Source organism: Antechinus flavipes, chromosome 3 (assembly GCF_016432865.1).
Source record: "Antechinus flavipes isolate AdamAnt ecotype Samford, QLD, Australia chromosome 3, AdamAnt_v2, whole genome shotgun sequence".
NCBI classification, from domain to species: Eukaryota; Metazoa; Chordata; class Mammalia; order Dasyuromorphia; family Dasyuridae; genus Antechinus; species Antechinus flavipes.
The window spans coordinates 172,273,719-172,296,140 of record NC_067400.1 but is presented as its reverse complement, the minus strand read 5'-3'; the positions used below and the strand labels follow the sequence as shown (position 1 = coordinate 172,296,140).

Below are 22,422 nucleotides of genomic sequence, written 5' to 3'. Positions count from 1 at the left end.
CTCAGGGTTATTGCTGAAGAAGACATAATTCATCCTTTTTTAAAATTCAGTATTTTGAATTTTTTTTCAGTCCTCTCTCTTTTTACAGAATTTGCAGAATTACTTTGATTTTTTTTTTTTTAAAGGAAGGCATTTACCATAATATTACAACTCAGCTATAATTAACTGTTTACTCAGGGCCTTCCCTACATTATTAACTTGACTTCTTTTAGTTAATATTAACTATTAACTTGACTTCTTAATGAGCCAGACTCTTTGTTCATTGGCTTAAATGGAAGGACCTTAGCTATTGAACAGATTAAAACAAGTTAAACAGATTTCCTCATAATAAACTATTGCTGGTCTACTTTACTTAATCTGTGGCATTAGGACAATATTAGTGCTATTACAGCTCCATTGTCCTTTCATTATAATTCTTATGATAGAAGGCTACCTTCTTCACAGTTTGGACTTAACCTCCTATTCTGAGACTTTGGATAATTCAACTGATGAAAGCCTATTCATTGCCACACTTTATGGGACAATATATGAATATTGGCATTTGTATATCAATGAATATTTTGGTAAATATAGGACTTTCTCTTTGTAACAAACTTCCTTGACATGTACAACTAATAGTTGTGTGTGTGATGTGTTATCAAAGTAGATGATCATTGATTAGGAACGGCTCAACAAACTGTGGGACATGCATGTGTTAGAATACCATTGTACTAAAAGAAATTATGAATGTGATAAATACAGAAAAGGATAGAAAGACATATAAACTGATATAACAACATAGTGTAACAATATAGCACTTATTATATGCTAGGCACTGGGTTAAATGGCTTAAAAATAGTTTCTCATTTGATTTTCACAATAACACTGATATTATTATTTCCATTTTTATAGTTAAGGAAATTGAGGGAAACAAGTTACATGACTTGCCCCGGATCAGAGAACTAGAAAATGTTTGTGACAGGATGTGAACTCAGGTCTCTCTTGCCCCTGAGCCAGCAGTCTGTACCTTCTCTAGCTGATGTAAAGAATAAAACTATATATATGTAAGTATTCTTGCTTCAAGTGTAGCTTACCCAGAAGTTCAGGCACCATTTGTTACAGGAGCCACCTGCCAGTGGCTGCTGGGGATCCAACTCAGACCAGCAGAGTGATGTGAGAGGATGATAATGATACAAGGAGACTGAGAGACAGTTGCATTCTCTGACCTCTCTCCTCTTGCCTCCAATTTATTTCATTCCCAATCCATAAGTAACATATGTGTCAGTAAAGGCTGATTTGCTATTCCTTCAAAGTTGTTATGATTCACAACTGTGGGGGCTTTTGGAGAACAGACCTGTTCCTTCACACTTAGGCTGGTCCTAACAATTCCCCATTTTTTGTTTTATGGGACCACGATTAATTTTCCCCCAACAGCATAGTCAGTAAGTTTGTCCAATATTGTGAAAAAGATGTTGTCTGAGTCCGCGTGCTGAGGAATACAAACAGTACTATCACCTCTGGATGGTTGTAGGGTGAGATGCTATAGCAGGTGTTGAATTTTGTGAGATGTCATGGAGGCAAATTTTCTGACAGACAGAGAAGAGGACTGTAAGTCAGAATAGGCATTTAAGTCTCTCATCAGTCTCCTGGTTCGACCCCTTGATGTGTTGGCCCATTTAATTACCCCAACTGAAAAAGTCTTACCGGGTCTCTTCTCCCTTTCCTTCCCCTCAGGTTACTGAAGGAGCTCTCCTGGGAGGATCCTACTCACTAACAGCTCTCGAGTGCTGCTGCTTCTTTGTTTCTTGTGTCCCACATTGGGGGCCAAAATATAATGTCCGGATGAGCTCTCTGGAGGATCTCTGGATGAGCTTTGGTCTTAGGTGGAGGAGTGAGGAAGGCAGGAGAACCACCAGGAGGAGCTCTGTTTCTGTCTCCATCTTCTGTGTCTCCTCTATGTTTGAGTCTCTTCTCTTTGTGTCTGAGTTTAAGATCTCCTCTCCAATCCTTTCAACCCTTAAATACATCAGTATGATTACATCATTACAACACACTAAGTATACGTAAACTAGAGAACCATTATCTCATCAATCACACTGAATAAACACCCTGTTGTAAGTATCCTTGCTTCAAGTATATCTTACCCAGAGTTCTGGCTCTCTATACCTATCTATCTATCTATCTATCTATCTATCCATCCACACACATATATTATAAAAACAATGTAAATAGAACAAAATAACTGACATTGAATTTCACCAAATTATGATGACCAAGTTTAGCCTAAACATTTCAGAACATTGATTAATGAATATCTAATTATGACTTTAAAAGATCTGATGGTAGAGCATGTGTCCTCATTCTTGGCAGAGAGGTAGTAGATTGTAAGTACAGAATGAAGTACACTTTTTTTTTTTTTTTTTGGCCATAGTCAATTGTCAACAATCAAATTGATGTAATTTTACTTTTTGCTGCAAGGAAAAGTGAAGTTAGTCATTGGGAATGGAGTATGGGCTTTATGTTGAGTTCCTTTGCTCTTTGGAACATACTACTCCATTTTTTCCTGTAGTTTCTGGTGGGTGGAGAATAATCGCATGTTATTTGACTCTCTTTTCCTTTGTATTTGCAGATCTTTCTCTTGATCCTTTGCAGAATTTGTCACTGGCATTGATAAATTTAACTACATATCTTAAAGTATGAAACAAAAAGTTGGTTTTTCCTCCTATAGGTAATCTGTGATTTCTTTCAAAAGGAATTATGTTCAAGAAGTTTTTGCAAGGATCAATTTTGAAAAATTACCCATGAATATATTTTGTCAATAAAAAGTTAAAATAATAATAAAAAGAAAATTAAAAAGCACTTTTTAAAAAACATATATATATGAAAATATATTCAGAAATTTGAGGGAGTTTTCTTGTAATATTTCTTGCATTATGGTGTTCAGATGTTTTGTTTATTTTTGTTTTTTCCTCAATCAGATATCCTCTTTTGTTTCTTTGGTGAGAAGAAAACTAATTAAGTCCTTTCCCACTGTTAGTATCTTCTCTATAAGTTTATTGGCTTATGTTTAGCCTTTAATTTTCTTTCTTCTAAGATCTTTAGAAATTCCAGTCTTTTTTGCCTTCAGAGTATTTTTCCTATTGCTCACTTTCTGACTCTCTTCTCTTTAATGGCAGTTTCCCTAAGGGCTGGATCTCAAAGCATTTCAGCAATTTACAATTCACCATGTACATATCTACCCCCCAAGTGACTTCTAGAAGGGCAATACTGATCCTGACTAGATACTGGGGCTCTTCCCCTCAGCTTAGAAGACTACCATGTAACCAAATACATACTTCTCCCTTTCCTTCTGTTCCTTTTCTGGTTGAGCTCTGTTGCAGCACAGAATATTGCTACATGTGCTATTACAGTCTGAACAAATTTCTATGTTTGTATCTCATTAGCACTGGTGGAGCAAGTTCTATTGCAAGTGTTATGGATTGGTAGCCCTAGTAATGGGACTTTTGTGAGTGGTGGCAGATAGCATATTAGCATATTAGGGATTAGTTTGCTGTTTTTCCTGAACTTTTTACTATGGGTTCTTGCTACCTTAGTCTATGGAGGTAGGAGAAATTGTTTTGTCTTTCAAATTGAGTTCCTAATTTGGAGAAATTTTAGAGATTGTGAGAATTGGGGAAATTGTCTAGTCCTCTGTCTTATGATTTTACCTGTATTTTCCTAGCACCTAGCACAGAACTTAGTACATATTAAGTTCTAAACAAATTTTTAATTGGCTTAAGAAAAAATACTCTAAAAATTTTTAATAGATTTTTTTAGTATTGATTTAAATTTTTTTTTCTCAATAGTATTTTATTTTCTCCAAATACATTTAAGATAGTTTTCAACATTCATTTTGATTGGCAATGGTACAGAATAAATAGATTAATATAGGTAGAATTGTCATTTTTATTATATCAGTTCAGCCTATTGGTATTTTTCTGATTGTTCAGCTCTGACTTTATTTGTATGAAAAGTGTTTTATAATTATGTTGATATAGTTCCTGGTTTTATCTTGACAGATAGAGTCCCAAATATTTTATATTGTCTACAGTTATTTTAAATCAGATTTCTTTCTATTTCTTGCTGCTGGGCTTTGTTGGTAACACATAGGAATGCTAATGATTTATGTAGGTTTATTTTATATCCTCAAGCTAGAGTTGAAAACTAGAGTTGTTAATTGTTTCAAGGAATTTTTTCATTTAATCCTCTAGGATTCTTTAAATATCCCTTCATATTATCTGCAAAGAATAGTTGTTTCCTCATTGCTTACTCAAATTCCTTCAATTCTTTTTTGTTCTCTCATTGATAAAGTTAACATTTCTAGTACATTATTGAGTAATTGTGGTGATAATGGGCAACCTTGTTTCACCCCTGATTTTATTGGGAATGCTTCTAGCTTATCCTCATTGCATATTATGCTTGCTGATGGTTTTAGATAGATACTACTTTTATTGTAAAGAGAACTCATTTATTCCTATACTCTCTAGTGTTTTTAATAGGAATGGTTCTTATATTTTGTCAAATGTTTTTTCTGCATTTATTGTGACAATCATATGATTTCTGTTAACTGTTATTGATATGGTCTATTATGCAGATAGTTTGCCTGATACTGAAACAGTCCTGAATTCCTGGTATAAATCCCACTTGGTCATAGTGAATTATCCTGGTAACAAGTTGTTGTTATCTCTTTGCTAGTGTTTTAAGATTGTTGCATCAATCTGATGGACCTGGCCATCTTCAGCAATGAGATGAACCAAATCAGTTCCAATGGAGCAGTAATGAACTGAACCAGCTACATCCAGTGAAAAAACTCTGGGAGATGACCAAGAACCATTACATTGAATTCCCAAACTCTACATTTTTACCTGTCTGCATTTTTTATTTCCTTTACAGGCTAATTGTACAATATTTCAGAGTCTGATTCTTTTTGTACAACAAAATAACGTTTTGGGCATGTATACTTATTTGGTATTTAATTTATACTTTAATATATTTAACATGTATTGATCACCCTGCCATCTAGGGGAGGGGGTAGGGGGGAGGAGGAGAAAAATTGGAACAAAAGGTTTGGCAATTGTCAATGCTGTAAAATTACCCATGCATATAACTTGTAAATAAAAAGCTATTAAAAATTAAAAAAAAAAAAAGATTGTTGCATCAATATTCATTAGAGAAATTTGTGTATAATTTTCTCTGTTTCAGCTTTTCCTGATTTAGGTATCAGTACCACATCTGTGTCACAAAAGGAATTTGGTAGAACTCCACCTATTTTCCCAAAAAGTATGTTGTAATAGAATTAACTGTTCTTCCACTCGGTTCTGCACACATCCATTGTATCTAGGATATACTGCAACATATTTAACATATATAGGACTGCTTGCCATCTAGGAGAGGGGGTGGAGGAAGGGAGGGGAAAAATTGGAACAGAAGCGAGTGCAAGGGATAATGTTGTAAAAAAATTACCCTGGCATGGATTCTGTCAATATAAAGTTATTATAAAAAAAAAAAAAAAAAAAGAATTAACTGTTCTTTAAATGTTTGGTAGAATTCACTTGTAAACCCATCTAGCCCTGGAGATTTTTTTGTTAGACAGTTCATTCATGGCTTGTTCAATTTCTTTTTCTAAAATGGGACTATTAAAGTATTTTATTTCCTCTTCTGTTAATCTGGGCAATTTATATTTTCATAAATATTCATCCATTTCACTTAGATTGTCAGATTTATTAGCATACAATTGAGGGAAATAGCTCCTAATTATTGTTCTAATTTCCTCTTCATTGGTGGTAAATTCACCCTTTTTATTTTTGATACTTGTAATTTGGTTTTCTTCTTTCCTTTTTCTAATCAAATTAACCAAAGGTTTATCTATGTTGTGATTTTTTTTCATAAAACCAATTGAGTTTTATTCAATTTTATTAAACTTCCTTAGGATTTTCAAAGTTTGTAAATTTGGTAATGGGGGGGTTAATTTATTTTTTTAGCTTTTTTAGTTGCATGCAAATTTATTGGTCTCCTTTCCCTATTTTATGTAAATAAACATCTAAATATAAATTTTCTCATAAGAACTGCTTTGGCTGCATCACATAAATTTTGATATGTTATCTTGATGAGGACCATACAGCCTCACCCAGAAGAGCATCTACATTCCCTGGGAAAGACTCTCTTCCCACTCATTCTGCACCTTTTGGATGCAAAACCTACATTCCCTGGGAAAGACTCTCTTCCCACATCTTATCTCAAGTATGTTCTTTTTCGGATGCAAAACTTAAATTGTTTTGTTTCTGTATAAAAGTAAACCCTGAGAAAATGTCTCTTTGCAATTCTTTGACATTGCCCACCAAGTGAACATCTTGGTATCTCTCTCTTTAATAAAGTGCCTTTTCTTATCACAGCCTTTTGTGTAGTGAAGAATTTCTCACTGGGAACACACCTTAACTTGATGTTCTGGAGAACTAGACCAATCCATATTCCTGCCATGATCCATACTTCATCAATCTCATTATTGTCACTCTTTTGGGTGAAATTGTTTCTAAGATTTTTTGTTTGGCCCACTCTTTATTTAGTAATAAATTTAATTTGCAATTAATTTTTGGTCTATTTTTCCCAAAGCCCTTTATTAAATATAATTTTTACTGTATCATGATCTAAAAATGATGTATTTAATTATTAATTTCTGCCTTTTTGCATTTGATTGTGAAACTTTTATATTCTGATATATGGTCAATTTTTTCAGTAGGTGCCATAGACCACTAAGAAAAAATATATATTCCTTTCTGTCCCTATTCAATTTTCTCAAGTCACTTATCATACCTAATTTTCCTAAAATTCTATTCACTTCTTTTATACTCTGTGGTTAGACTTATCTAGTTCTGAGAAAGGGAGGCTGAGATATCCCTTAAGTACAATTTTGTATTCTTGAAACTCATCTTTTCTAAGAATCTGGGTGCTATAAAACCAGTTGGTGCATATATATTTAGTATTGATATTACTTCATTATCTATGGTACCCTTTAGTAAGATGTAGTTTTCTTCCTTTTTCCCCCTTTTAATTGTATCCTATTTTTGCTTTTGCTTGGTTGAAATCAGGATCACTGCCCCTGCTTTTTTAAAATTTCAGCTGAAGCTGAACAACATATTATAGGGTTTTGGCTTTTAATATACTCTTTTCAACTTCCATTTTATGGAAGAGTTCATATCATTTACTTTCACAGTTATGAATAACTTTGTATTTCCTTCCATCCTATTTTTCCCTTTTAAATTGTATTCTCTCCTTTTACCTTTGCTTCTGATTCCCATCTCCCTCAATCTGCCTTACCTTTTATCAGCTTTCCCCTTCTTTACACCCTTTACTCTTTTCTTTTTTTCCTCCTCATATTTCCCTATAGGCGGAGACAAATTTCCACACCAAACTAAATATGTATGTTATTCCCTCTTTGAGGCAAACCTGATGAGATGAAGGAACAAACACTGCTCAACTCCCTCCCTTATTTCCTTCTATTGTAATAAGTCTTTGGTGCCTCTTCATATGGTATAATTTACCCTGTTTTACCTCCTGTTTCTTCTTCTTCCAGTATGATTGTACAATCCTTTTTTCCATCTTTTAATTTCTTTTTTATATCATCACATCAAAATGAACTTATAACCACATTCTCTATGTATAAATAACTCTTCTAACTGCCCTCACAAAGATACAGTTCTCAAGAGCTACAATTATCTTCCTGTCCAGGGTTGTAAACATTTTAATGTTTAAATAACATATATTCCTTCCTTTCCTTTTATTCTCTTATGCTTCTCTTGAGTCTTGTATTTGAGGATCAAATTTTCTGTTCAGCTCTACCCTTTTCTTCAGAAATGATTGAAAATCCCCATTTCATTCAATGTTCATCTTTTGCCCTTAAAGATAATGCTCAATTTTGCCAGATAGATGATTCTTGTTTGTACTCCATCCTCCTTTGCTTTCCAGAATATCATATTCCACGCCTTCCAGTTCTTTAATGTGGAAGCTGCTAGATCCTGAGTAATCCTGATTGTGGCTCCTCAATATTTGAATTGCTTCTTTCTGGCTTCTTGAAGTGTTTTCTCTTTGATTTGATAATTCTGGAATTTAGCTATAATATTCCTTGGAATTTTCATTTTGGGGTCTCTTTCAGGTGGTAATTGATGGAGTCTTTCAATGACTATTTTGTCCTCTGGTTCTAGGTATCAGGGCAGTTTTCTTTGATGATTTCTTGAAAAATGTCCAGAATCTTTTTTTGATCATGACTTTCAGGGAGTCCAATAATTCTTAAGTTAGCTCTCCTGGATCTATTTTCCAGCTTGGTTGTTTTTCCTAAGAGGTATTTTATATTTTTTTTTCATTTTTAAAAATTTTGACTAATTCCTAATGTCTCACTGAGTCATTCATTTCCAATTGTCTAATTCTGGTCCCAGGTCTTTGGCCAAGGTTCAGGCAAAACCTTGCCCTTCTGTATTTGGTTTGGAGGTCTCACAACTGGCCTATTGAGCCTCTGGCCCTCTGAGCCAGGAACAGGTCTATATTTTGGTTAAGAATTTCTGACTAATTTCCCAGGGCTTGGGTGGATTTCCCTACTGCCCTACTTAGACAGATCTTTTCTGAAGTCCCTTCCAAGACATGTTATAAAATTGTTTCATTTGGTTTATGGGTTCTGTCACTCCAGAATCTGTTCAGAGGCCTTGATTTAGTATTGAGTCTAAAGAAAACTGCGGAGAGCTCAGGCATATCCTGGCTTCTTTCTGCCATCCTGACTCCACTCCATTTTTATAGATATACAAACTTAATATTTTTAAGAATCACAACTGTGTTGATCAAAATTCTTAAGTTGTTTTTCTTTACATTGTGTCATTATGCAAACTGTTTAGTTAGTTCTGCTTATCTCATTATCAGTTTTTTATCAATAAATTCTCATTTTCCTTCTGGCTCTTTGACTAAAGTGCCACTTAAGTTTTGTATATATGATACCTCTTCTGTCTTTGATTTCCTTGGGGGTTGGCTGGTTCAGAGTAGGTTTTAAAAAATTATAATCCCTATTTTCAAGAATTTGGACCAATTCATAACTTCAACAGTGCATTTGTGAGTAAGCTGGTCTTGGCAGAGTTCCTAAAATATTTGCTTTTTGTCATCTTTGAAAATCTGCTAGGTATGAGTACCAAGATCATTCTAACCTTTTGGCTTACCATACTAGAGTTTAGTCATGCTGAGTTTGCAAATTTAGGTCTTTTTTACACTCTTGCCTAGATCTACTTCTTCCATTTTATACTCCTTCCTTGATCTCTCATTGATCACAGAGATTGAGCTACTAAATGAATGGTTGTCTTCAAAGATGAAAAATTCTCACTTCAATTCTCAGTTTGGTTAAAACAAGGACTATTAAAAAACTAACTGAGGCATGTAAGACTCAAACAAGGAAGTAAAACACTATGCCCCAAAGCAGCTTTTAGATAACACATAAAAAGGAAGAGAACTGGAATGAGAAGGAAAAGGGAAGGGAGAGATTATATTCTTCTGTGATATTATTTAGAAATGGTTAGGCAGGGCTTTGGTGGGAGGAAACAAAGTGCTGGCAGAACATAGAATCATTTGGAAATTACAGAGAAATAAGGTGAAAGTAAATCCAAAGGGAATAAATTGAGTCCTTATAGGAGGAAAAAGGAGGCCAGAATGTGGGTAGCATAATCTAGAAATAACTAGGCCTAGATCATGAGGCCTATGTCTGATCAAAATAACACTGATCCTCATTGAGGATCCCTTATCCTCAAATCATGCAATAATGACCATTTTATGTAGGATGAGCAAAGTGTGATTTAGTACAGCCTAGTTCAGTAGTTCTGAACAGGAACAAAAACGCAATTAGGCACTTATAGGCCACAAAATATTTGATGAAGAGAGGTTTACTCAACCATAAAAAGGGATCAATAAGGATACATTGATTGGAGTAAAAGGGAGCTCCCTTCTGCTTCCACATTTGTCACATTAATGACCATATCCATTGATTCTGAGAGTAATAGGAATTCTGTCAAGCTTGATGAAGTCCAATTTCTAATAGGCCATGCTTTTCAATACTTGACCAGGTCAGCAAGCATGAAAAGAGCACCTTTAGTCCTTTAGAGGGAAAGCAACCCAGCCTATATAAAACAAAATGCTGCTCCAACCAGATATAATAAAATATACCAAATACAAATGATGGCATTACCAATGATGATTCCCATTCATCTATATGTATTGTTTGAAAAAAATGTAACACACCAATACTCAGTAAAGTAACTGTGTTTTATCCACTTTGGCCATCATACCTATTTCCAAGAACTATAATATGTGAGGCTAGGCACTGTTTCTTTTTGGTCTTTTTACCCCTGGTGTCTGGTATGCAGTAGATGGTTAATAAATGCTTATTGACTGATTAAAGTGAGAAGATCCAAAAAGATACCATTGATAAATTATACAAGGGATTAATAATAGGATCAAAATCATGTCTAAGATCTTGTTTCCTCAAAACTGTAAACATTCACATACAAAGTAAAAACTTTATCAAGTTTTTAAAAGTGTGAAGCAAAAATTTCTTTTAAGGGGTAACTAGATGTTACAGTGTATAAATCACTGGCTCTGGTATCAGGAAGACCTGAGTTCAAATCCAGCCTCACATAGTTAACATTTCCTAGCTGGATGATCCTGGGCACAGAACAAGAACAAACCATATATCGGATAAAGATTTCTTTTAGAGGGGAGAGGGAAGAAGACTTGTCCTAGGGGTAGATCTAAACCTTTGTAGTAACAAGATAATTATGATTGAATTATTCTGTACAAAAAAAAGCAAGCCACAAGTTTTTAAATGCACAAAAATATTTTCAAGATTTTTCTTTAAACAAATTTATTATAGAATCCTCAGACTCAGACAGAATTTATGTTTTAGACTTTTTTTTAACAAGAAATCCTAAGTACACATGAAAAGCCTATATTTCTACATAACCTTTTGCACAAAGATATTTAATGACAAAATAACAGTGCCTTTAAAATTTTAATATATTGTTTAAATGAATTCTTAACTGTCTAAAAAGAAGTCATTTAAATTTGTCAAAACTAAATCCAATTAGCATACTCCTTCTAGAACAAATTAAAAAGCAGAACACTGCAAAGCTTTGTTTTTTAAATAAATTAGCACTAAAACAGCACAAATATTTTTAAAAATGAAGAATCTGATGTCACTTTTCACTTATATTAAAGTGGCTTTCATAATCTGTGAAAGCAGATCTAAATTTGTACAAAATTAACACTGTAAAATTATTAAAGTACTTCAATATTTCTATATTTTAATCCCAAAAACTAAAAAAAAAAAAAAGTAAGAAAGAAAAAAGAATAATCCTGTTACTTTTTCAAAAAGTATGTAAGTAATACTAATTTTTATTGGGAGAAGAAAAGGCTGGCCAACTATAAGCAAATTTAATATATACAAATCTGGATTTACAAAAAAATCAGCACTGACTATTCACTCTTTAAAACAATTCTTCAAAAAAAAAAAATAATACAATTCCTTTAAAGGGTCAGAATCCCTAATGCTTTTAAAATATTTTAGCCAAAAAAAAAAGTATACTTTTTTTTAAAACAATTGTAAGTTATTGCATAAGTAGAGGTGCAATCAGAAGTTTTATTTTAAAAAGTTGGTGAGCCATAAATTACTGTTGGTTCTAGCTATTTGAAAAGCTGCTGAAATCTTAGGTTTCTCAAATACCATAATAGCTCATGTTATTCATTTCATTCATTTAATGTATCTTTGCATATCAAAAAGTTCCAGGTAACTAACTTATTTATTTACACTTGCTATAACATGAGATTCTTTATAGGATTTCTCATATAAATATACTTTTAAAACTGGTATGACATCGGCCAGTTTTCTAGATAACACCTTTATAATTGCCAATAGGTAAAACTAGTCCCATTTATATTACTCACATGTTGCTTTACCAGAAACATGAATAGGTAAACAGGGAAATATTTGGAATGTCTGTCAAGTTTATTGTAAACAAATGTAGATGCAGTTTACTTTCTGAAATATACATATTTTTAAAATATTCCTTTGAATTTGAAAATTCTTATAAATTTAGTCTGTTTTGTTGACAAATAACATAAAGATGTTTTCATGTCCACTATTGATAAACTTTTAACTTATTGGCTACTAATGAAATTTATATAATTTTTTTCTCCTGTATGAGATCCTCATTTGTAATTTGCTTCTAGGAAGGGCAATTCCACCATTTAAGAGATAAACCATTTTGCAAAGCAAATTATTTTCTTGTAATAAAACTTTCACTATCTAGCTTGTCAATTTGTAAGTTCAGATTTTCTCACATGTAATTTCTTAAAATAGAGCATATAAAAGAAATTTTTCTTGTCCACATAGCTAGAAGTTGGACATTCTAAAAAGCAAAAAATCTAAAAATCTGACCTCTTAGTGAATAATATAGAACATGTAAACAAAGTATTTAAATTGATAAAAGAGTGTGTAGAGATTTACTCAGCATCAGAATTTAATCTGTAAATCAAAATTTCAAAAAAAAAATGTTCAAGAACATTGTACCTTAATCAAAGATTGCTTTTACTGAAGAAATGTATGCAAAATACAATTGAAAGCTCAAACACATTTTTAAAAATAATGCAGTAATATTAAAATGAGTATTTAAAGGAGGTAAAATAAAAAAAGCAAATAGGCACTATGAAATAGTCACCTCATTTTAGAACACAAGTTTTGAGCATTTTAAACATTAAAATTAAGCTACCAAAATTTGCATGAAATACATTCACACCACTTGTTTTAATGATAAATGCTTGATCTACAGATGACAAATCTAGAAATGACATAAACAGCTATTTTAACAAGGTACCACAGGCACCATTAAATAAGACATTTTAATTTTTGTTTTCTACCAAAAAAGGTAAATAAATAGATCAATTAACAAAAGAAGATATGAATAAAATTGGGGAAAAGGCACATCCAGGCAAAATAGTCAAGGCGATTTGCATGATGCATTATTTTCAAAGCAATCCTACTGTGCATAATTGAATCTAAATGAGTTATTTTAGAAGATTCTAAAACATGACAAAGCATATTTAGTAAGCTGTGCAAACATCAAAACATTAATAATTTAAAATAGTCTGTATTACTTTAAAATATATGTAAGGCTCATAAGAAGGTATATCACAAATTCCTGCGAAGATATTTGGATTTGTTATTTTTGCAAAGTAATGTAAATTCTGAGATGAATGCTTTTGTTTTCAAGTACTTAATCGTCGCTCTGGTCTTGGCAAACATTTCATAATTGCAGCTTTCCATAATGCTGGGGCAAGTAAAAGACTTAAAGTAGTTACACTCAATATAAGAAGGTAGACCTGAAAATGAAAAATGCAAAATGATTACTTTTTTATGACTCATAGTAAATTAAAACACTACCCATATAGATTCTTGGGCTAAAATAGGATGAAATTATAATTTAATAATTATAAAGTATATTTATTGCTCATCTAATAAATAACATATGTAATTTAATAGATTGACTTTCTCTAAGTCTCCTTTTTAAAATAAAAATGCCTCATGAAGTAGCCTTTTGCTAAGTTTTGATTCTCTCAAATGGGGATGAGGATAAGACTTCCTTTAAACAAGATTCCATTCTAAAAGATTAGATATCAATGTATATTACAAAAAAAAAGGTTTATATATATATTTTTATTTTTAAGACATGTAAAAAGATGGACAGCCATCTAATCTCCACAGTCAAAATCATGTTTCATTGCCTAAAGGTGATGGAAAACAACGAAACAAAACAAAATGTGATGCATAAAATAAAACTGCTGCTTGTTTCCAGTGGTGAAGGAATAGAAGATATCATTATGTACAATGTATCATTGAGGAAATGTATATTTTGAACAAGTTGTAGAATGTTGTATTGAGAGCAGAAATAATTTTCAGTTTACCTTTCCTTCTTCTCTTTCCTCCCCCTCTCCCAAAATAAAGAGTTTAGACTAAAAGAGCACCAAAATCTCTTTTAAGATCTACATCTGGAAGCAGGTGTTTAAAGAAAAGTATTTTATTTTCTTGAACTTAAATCCACATTTGGGATTTCCTTGTGTGGGATATCGTAATAGGTAGATACTGCATCTGTTTCATTACTACACAAAAACCACGATGCCCAAGAAGAAGTCTTCTAGCACACTAGTAGGAATTTTAGAGGACTTATGGTAAAATATGGACAAAAACTGTGTTGTATGGGTTACAATCTGAGTCAAGGAAACAAGCATCTTTCAATGCAAGTGACAAGTACAAGGATACATTTTATTTTATCTTGGGTTTGTGATGAGCCCTAGCTATGTTTCTGTAGCATAACCAGGTGCTAATATGCTTTTCAGTGACTGATCATTCCCACTACAAAACCTTGAGAATTTTCTTTATTCAGAATACCAAAAAGACACAACGAAGTGTAACAAACAGTATGCTGATGGCCTCAATTAGGAAGAACAAAAATATGGCAATTCTACCAGTGATTATAATTTAAGAGCTGGGAGAAAAGTGGGGACCAGTGGAGGCAAATGACTTCTCAGGATTGTAATTAGATATTATAAGCAGAATTTGAATCCAAATCCAGTATTCTACCCATTTTCCCAAGCCATGCCTGCCTCCCTCCACCTTCACTGATTATTCCTGGGTCACAACCTGGGATGAGTTGAAGCAAAAGCAACTCTCACTTCATCCTTAATACCTTATCCTTAACATTGCTCAATGGAGCATCAGGCAGAGCTCTAAGCCTGTAATTCAAATCTAGCCTCATGTGGACCCTGAATGTGTCACTTAATCTGTTTGCCTCAATATTCTCACTTGTAAAATGGGGAAAATAAGCATATTTAGTAAGCTGTGCAAACATCAAAACATTAATAATTTAAAATAGTCTGTATTACCTTAAAATATATGTAAGGCTTATAAGAAGGTATATCACAAATTCCTGCAAAGATATTTGGGATTTGTTTATCTTACCTTGCTGAGTTGTTGGGAAAATTGAATAAGATAACCTACATAAAGTGATCTGTAATCTTAAAGTGCTTTATAAATGTTAGCTATTATTAACATTTCTCTCAAACTTGAAACTATATTATTATTATAAAATCTATCTAAATTAAAGTTTTTAGTCTAATGATCTTTCCACATGCTAGAAATCTTAAGTAGTTTTCCTAATCATTTATGTATAGTCTGGGACTGAATATGCTCATATAGAAATAGCAAAGAAGTGCTTGTTTATTGTGGCTAGCTTATCCACCAGCCATATTTTGTATACATCCAATACTGATGATAAAAGTTTGAGAGTTTCCTGGCATGCAGTAACAGGTATATTATTTAAATGTACACCAAAGAATCAAAAATAGAGGTTTTTTAAATAAGCAAATAGAATAATTTATAGTTAGATATCAATTCAACCCAGTAGTAGTTCAAAAGTTTAAAATGCATCAGATTTTTACTTTTCCTTATTAGTGAAAATTTTCCTTCAATAGTAATAGCTTTATTTTTTAACTATTGAAAGGAACTATGTATAGTTATATACTATACTAATATATATATATATATATACATGTTATATATGCTATAATATATGTTATATATTATACTATACATAGTAGTATATAGAATATATATACTAACATATTATTACTATTTCATAGTAACAATAGTAACTATGAAAAATTATTAAAGTATTGCACCTAAAAGTAAAATTCAGGTTTAATAATTTAATCTTAAATAATTTATTATTATTTCTTAATAAAACAATTAGAATATTTGTATTTTTACTGTCCTTAAAAGAATACCCAAAACTTTTTTTAAAAAGCCACTAATTATCATAAGACAAATTGGGGGTTTGGGAATTTCCTTCCTATTCCCTCCTATTTGAACGACTAAGCATCATTAAGTAAGTGATCAGCCATTTCCTGTGCTTTCTCATTCTTTGTCATTGAAAGAATCATTCTTTCTCATTTCTCATGAAAGAAATCATTTTGCCAAGACTTGGGGTTTAATAAACTATAGAATAAACTATAGAATAGGCTTGGGGTAGGAATCTATTTTGGGGAAGTGGTGTTTAGATCTGTGATTTCACTTGTACACTTACAACTCTTTTTTCTTATTTCTCACATCTCATAAATTAAAAACAAGTTTGATCTCCTGGTTCTTGACATTTTAAGTTGAAATATCAAATCATAGTATTATACTAAGAAAATTAAACTTATTATGAAGTATCAAAATAAAACACCAAATACTACAAAAAGTTAAATGATGGTAGAGTATTAATCTAGTCAATTACATGAGGAGTCACAGAAATGCTAATAAAAATTTACCTCTCGTGAGATGATTCCTGCTCTTCGTGCTCTACTTCCCAGAACAAAAGAAAACTCACTGACTTGTGCCAGTCCGGCTGAGACAATCCATTTGATGTACTGACTATTCTTTGGCAGAATAAGGGATAAGACAAGTACTGCCAAAACAAACTTTGAAAGTAACATATTATTATTTTTAAAATGTTCACACAAGAAACTTACAAGTAATATATAGAATATATAGAAAGTCAAAAGAGATATATATTCCAACAATATATTAAACCAAGATTTCATATATAAGTACACTTTACTTTCTCAAAGTAATATAAAATATTATTATGATTGATACAAGCATGAAGAATTAGTGCAATGAAATCATTAAGAAAAAGAGTTGCTAGCCACTTGGCAACTGTTCATCAGCTGATGTCAATTAAATTTTTAATTTAAAAATTTTTTATTAGACATTATGTATCATGAAAATATTTCAGAACAATTTTATAATCCTGACACTATTCAGCTAGTAGGGTCATCAAGTCTAAGAAAAATATTAGTCCAGACTGATAAAATATCCCTAAGAATGTCTCCCCATCATTATGCTATTGTCAGGGCCTCCTTCAATAATGCCAAGCCCAATCTGGCACATGGTATAATCCAAATCCAAATAATATAAATTACTAGCCCAATAGAGTTAATCATAGCTTTTTTTTTTTTTTTTTAAATACCAATGATGAGCTTCTGTGACAAAATATAGCTAAGGTATCCAAATAATGGCTGGTGACAGCAGCTGACCCTACACTTTTTAAGAAATGTAAACATTTCAATATAAAGTAAAGGGATGTTTACTTTTCTCATCTCAACCTCTGACCTGTGGAAAGAGCCATGGCTCTGAATAGAGGGCTTTTAAATCTTACTATTTCAGAGTGTGTCCTTGGACAAGTTACATAACTCGTCTCACTCCCATTTTCACTTGAAAGATGAGGGAGTCTGAGCAGAGGGTCTCTGAGATACCTTCTAGTTCTAGATCTATGATCCCATAACTACTTTAAAACCCATTTTCCATGCTGGGAACATCAGATTAATATAAAACTATAGCCCAACCCAAAGCTCTCTTTCTCAGATCCTCTGAAGGCTGGGAGGCAAAGCCTTCTCTGTTGATGTATGGGTCGCATTCAAGTGAAGAACATGAAATGTGAGAAATGAGATGTCAAAGTAGTTAATAAATTAAGTATATTTTAGTCATTAACTGGATTTTTGTCAAAAGATAACCTCAAATGTAAATAATCAGTAGAGAGACTTGAATTCTAATTTCAACCCTGCCATTAAATAAATTAAAATGGAAGAAGAACTATATTTGGATTCAGAGAACCTGAGTTTGAATCTTGATTCTTACAATGCATCAAATCCAGCAAAAAAACAAATAAATAAATAACCTATTGCATCTCAGTTTCCATATCTGTAAAAGTGTTAGATTAGTGTCATTTAGTATTCTTATTAAGTTAGAAGACTGTGCTCCAATGATCCATCTCTACTTTGCTTTTTCTATCTCTCAGTGTAGCCAAAACACCTGGATTTGAGTCTTATGTGTACTTCCTAGTTGTCTCTTCAGCTGTAATATGGGGTTAATAACAGTTGCTCCAATTATCTCACATAGGTCTTATAAAAAAAAAAGTGATTGATAAACTGTAAGTAACATATGAATGCAAATGATCATTATTACCAGGAAATAATTTCAGTACAATAGAAGACAGAGCTCTATAACAAAATAAAAAGATTTTACTGGAAATGACAAGGCTACTAAAAAAATCATACCTTCATTATTACCACTGATAAGGTAAGGAACATCAAAACAGTGAGTTCATATATTACAAATGTGGGAAAAACATGAAGACCTGTGAGAATAAGGAAAGAACAAATTAACTTCTTATACTTTATACCTGAATTGACTACAAAAGTTTTTACTTCTAAATTTCTTAATAAAACAATGAGAATATTTGTACTTATTTATATTGTCCTTAAAAGAATACCCAAACCTTTTTTTTTTTTTTTTTAAACCAATGATCATTATAAGATAAATTGGGGATTTGGGAATTTTCTTCCTATTCTTTCCTATTTGAACCACTAAGCATCATTAAGTAAGTGATCAGCCATTCCCTGTACTTTCTCATTCTAACCAAAAGGTCAAAAGGTTTTGCTTCTTGTTTTTTGTTTTTTTTTTGGGGGGGGGGGGGGGCGGGGCAGGGGAGGTTCAATTTAACTAGAAAAGTGACTTCCTTCATCTTCTGGGGAAAAAAAAAGATCAATCAGATGAGAAAGAAGCTCTTATTCTAATTTTTCTTCATTAGTTTCTTGTAATAAAGATAGAGATACTAATTAATGTCTGAAAAAATAAGAATCCCCAAAGAAATTTAAATGCAAAAAAAATACGCCTTGGGTCAATACTACTGTCCATCAATACTGAACTAAGCCATATACCTCATGAAAAAAATATACTGTATACATTGATGTACTTTCTCTATTCAGTATTTATACATAAATTCTGAAAAATATCTGCCTTTCACAGCTCCTTCTAATCTCCTCCCCCTGCTTTTACATAGCACTTCCTGGCCAACAGGGAGATTTCTTTAAGTAGAACACTTTTATAAACAAGTGAATGATCATTCAGCAACAGGACAACTGATTGAGTAGGTGAAAGAGAGCTACTCAGGGCTCAACTCCATTGATTCTTTGTTTCTATCCCTCTTTTTTAGTTACATATTCCTGCTTTCCTTAGAATGGGGACAGAAGGTTACCTATGATTGAACATACCTTCTCACCTATCAATTTTCTACAGTTCAAAACTTATTAAGTTTACTAAACAAAGTTTTTGCCCTCAAGGAACCTGCATTCTCCTAAATATATACCATTTTAAACAAATAAATACAAAGTGTTTTCCATAGAGATAATGCTTACAACCTAGAGAGAGCTGAAAGATTTGTGGGAGATGAAACCGAACTGTTTTATCCAGTGGAAGTGAGGAAAAACCCATTTCAGGCATGTGGGCCCTTGTGAATAGAGAGGGAACATTCATTTTGGGGGGAGGAGGGATAGAGAAAGAGCCCACTTTGGCTGGAAGAGGAACTATATGAAGAGAAGAACTATGATCTAGGACTAAAGAGGGAGTCAGACTGAAGAATTGTAAATGCCAGAATGAAGCTAAGTTATTTTGATTCCAGATGTGAGTCCCAGACTAAGAAAGATTTTTAGGAGGATTGGGTTATTATCAGTTGTGCAGAAGGATGTATAGGAGAGGGGAAAATTTGGCAGTAGAGAGACCAAGTGGGGGCAACTGTGATGGCCTTGGTAAGAGGAGAGAAGGCCTCAATTAAGACAGAGGGCATATGAGTGGAAAAAAGGGAAGAACAAAGATTTGTTGTGGAGGTTGGATAAACCAGAGAAATAGGGATGATTCATAGGAAGAAGTAGTAGTCTTTTCTTGGAATTAATGTTATAGTAGAACTAACCTTGAGAGTTGAAGGAGAAACTTTTTCAATTATTTACAAAGTATGTTCTGCCATGTCTCTTCTAGAAACATATGATATTAAAAATCCTTGATTTCATTAAGCCTTATCTCTACTCCAATATAAGCTTCTTAGAACAGTGAGTTTATCGTATGTGGTTATTCTTTCTACTTGATGCCTACTATGACATCAGGAAAGATGAAGCCATGACATGAAAGTAAATTGGATTTAAGTGAGGGAGGGCTGGGCAAAGTCATCTGTCTCTCAATATTTAAACGAATAAACAAAAGAGAAGTTTTAGAAGGAGATCTAGATTCTAATTAGCATTGTCACAGATGAGTTTGGTTATTTTTTCATTAACAAAAAAAGAGGCAAAAATTACAAAGATGACTGATAGTTTTTAAGAAGTGAGATGCTTAAATAATTCATGCCCAAGCCACTCCTTTATTAGAATGAAAATGCCTACCAGCAGGGGAAAAGTGGAAATGAAAAAATGATAACAATAAAAATAGCAATTAAAAGTAAGCTCTACAGGAAAAGGAGGTTTGACAAAGAGAAAGTATCCTTTTTTGGATGCCAAAAATTTCCAAGTATCTGAGGTCAGATTTCCTGATTCTAGGGCCTGTGTGCTCTATGCACTTTGCCACTTAGCTGCATCAACGGAAAGAGGCAGTTCTTAGGCTTTGGAAAAGTGAATAATCACTTTTCTTTAAAAAAAAACAAAAAACAAAAAACAAAAAACAAAAAACAAAATAAACAAAAAACCCCAGAAACTAAGTTTTAAAAAATTAATTCTAACCATAAGCAAGCATGCATATTACTCAGTGACAAGACACTTAAGAGATATTCTAGTCTCCTTTATATAATTCTAAAATAGAACTTTATTTAAATCTATCACTATATCTTCAAAGGTTTTATTTGTAATTAAACATTTTTTTCTATTGTGTTTATATGCTAAGATTTCTCTGTCCTTAAATCAAAATTGCTTTAGAAGAAACTTCCCTTATTAAGAAATAATCATTTAAGAGTATATTTTGAACCATTTAGTCCCACAAAACTCCACTTTGGTTTTTGGATATCATGAACAAAATTAATATATTTTCTTATTTAATTAATATCCACTTGCCTGACATCTGAATAATTTTACTTCACTAGCAGATTGACCTAGAAATTTCCTTAAATGACTAATAGGCTATTTTTAAATAAGTATATCAATGAACCAGATAAAGATGATTAACATATAGTCAGTCAGTCTTTCCGATAATGAGAGCTAAATAACCCAAGCAAAAATATGTGAAATTATTATTTTATTGGAGACCAATATATTCACATTTAACAACCCAATTCACAGATTTAAAAACTCAAGATATCTAGGTTTGAAAATATAGGATTTTGATGGTTACTTAGCTCTTTAAAGATAACATTCAAAATAATCTTATTTATACTGTAATTATACTTGATTCACAACTTTGCCTCACCATTAAATTTTGTTTTATTATTAATGTGCTGAGTCTTTACCACTCATTTTCCCCCCTGAAAAGTAAGCAACATCTCCACTACAAGGTGTGAACTTAGTCCTTGAAAGCAGGGAAAGGTATTTAAAATCTTACTGATTCACAAAAAACTCTCCACAAAATATTACATAGGCATTACTTTTATATCATTAAAGATCATCATGAATCTATAATAACTATCTTTGGAAAAAGTTTCTAGAGACTAAGGTTCTTTGTAACCATGTGCTCATAATTTACTTATTTTTTTACTGATGTTAAGATGAAAAGATGACAAGCGTAATTTTTCTTAAGTTACACTTTTCTGGAATTTAGAAGAAAAATGTTTTAAATGAATAAGAACGTATAAGAGAGATTTTTAATATATAAGAACTAAAACTAAGTTTCTCTGGTTAAATTGCATTCTTTTAAAATTTTTCACCCTAACTATGGAAAATAAAGGTATTTATGTATCAAAAATTAAAATAAAACATATCTAGAGTGTGTAGTTATGAGATGTATGTTGGACAATCTATTATTATTAGGGGAAGTATCTTATCCATGTCTACAATTAAAGGGACTATAAATTTTGAACTAGGGGGAGAAGAGAAAGGAGATACAGGTAAATCCTTCCTTAATGATTCATCTAGTAGAGAAAAATTCTAGAGTACATGTATAAGAAGAGATCTGTTCTCAAAGGAATGCAATAAGAGACAGACATACTAAACTCTTGTCAGAACAGAAAAAAAGCAAAAAGCCTTGTGTACTCCTATGATCCCCAGAGGAAAACATGAGCACAATCAATCAAGGCTTGCAACAGAACCACAAGCCTTCAGATTCTACTTGGGCAAATGAGAGAACAGTAGAGAATCACGTGTACAGAGAAATAACTAAGACCATTACTACCACTATGAGTCCATATGGATCATTAAATCCTGTGGAAAGAGGAAACTACAGAAACAACAGCTACACTTTTCAAAAACTCAAGAATTTTTCTCTGTTGAGGGTATCAAATATGATCTTATTTTGTTTTTGTTAGGCTTAATAAAAGTCTT

General features: G+C 32.3%; 1 protein-coding gene across 3 annotated transcripts in view; it reads right to left on the bottom strand.

The window, feature by feature from the left end:
* Positions 1–10,877: 10,877 nt before the first annotated feature.
* Positions 10,878–22,422, bottom strand: part of TMCO3 (transmembrane and coiled-coil domains 3) — a 66,664-nt gene continuing 55,119 nt past the window's right edge. For 2 of the 3 annotated variants that reach the window (XM_051984243.1, XM_051984242.1), the window contains exons 11-13: positions 18,190–18,269; positions 16,402–16,551; positions 10,878–13,416 (exon numbers count right to left, since the gene is read on the bottom strand). In XM_051984243.1, coding sequence (XP_051840203.1) covers positions 13,303–13,416; positions 16,402–16,551; positions 18,190–18,269 — 344 coding nt within the window. In that variant the 3' untranslated portion in view covers positions 10,878–13,302. Of the gene's footprint in view, positions 13,417–16,401; positions 16,552–18,189; positions 18,270–22,422 lie in introns of those variants that run through there. The other variant, XR_007951758.1, reaches the window with a different exon arrangement.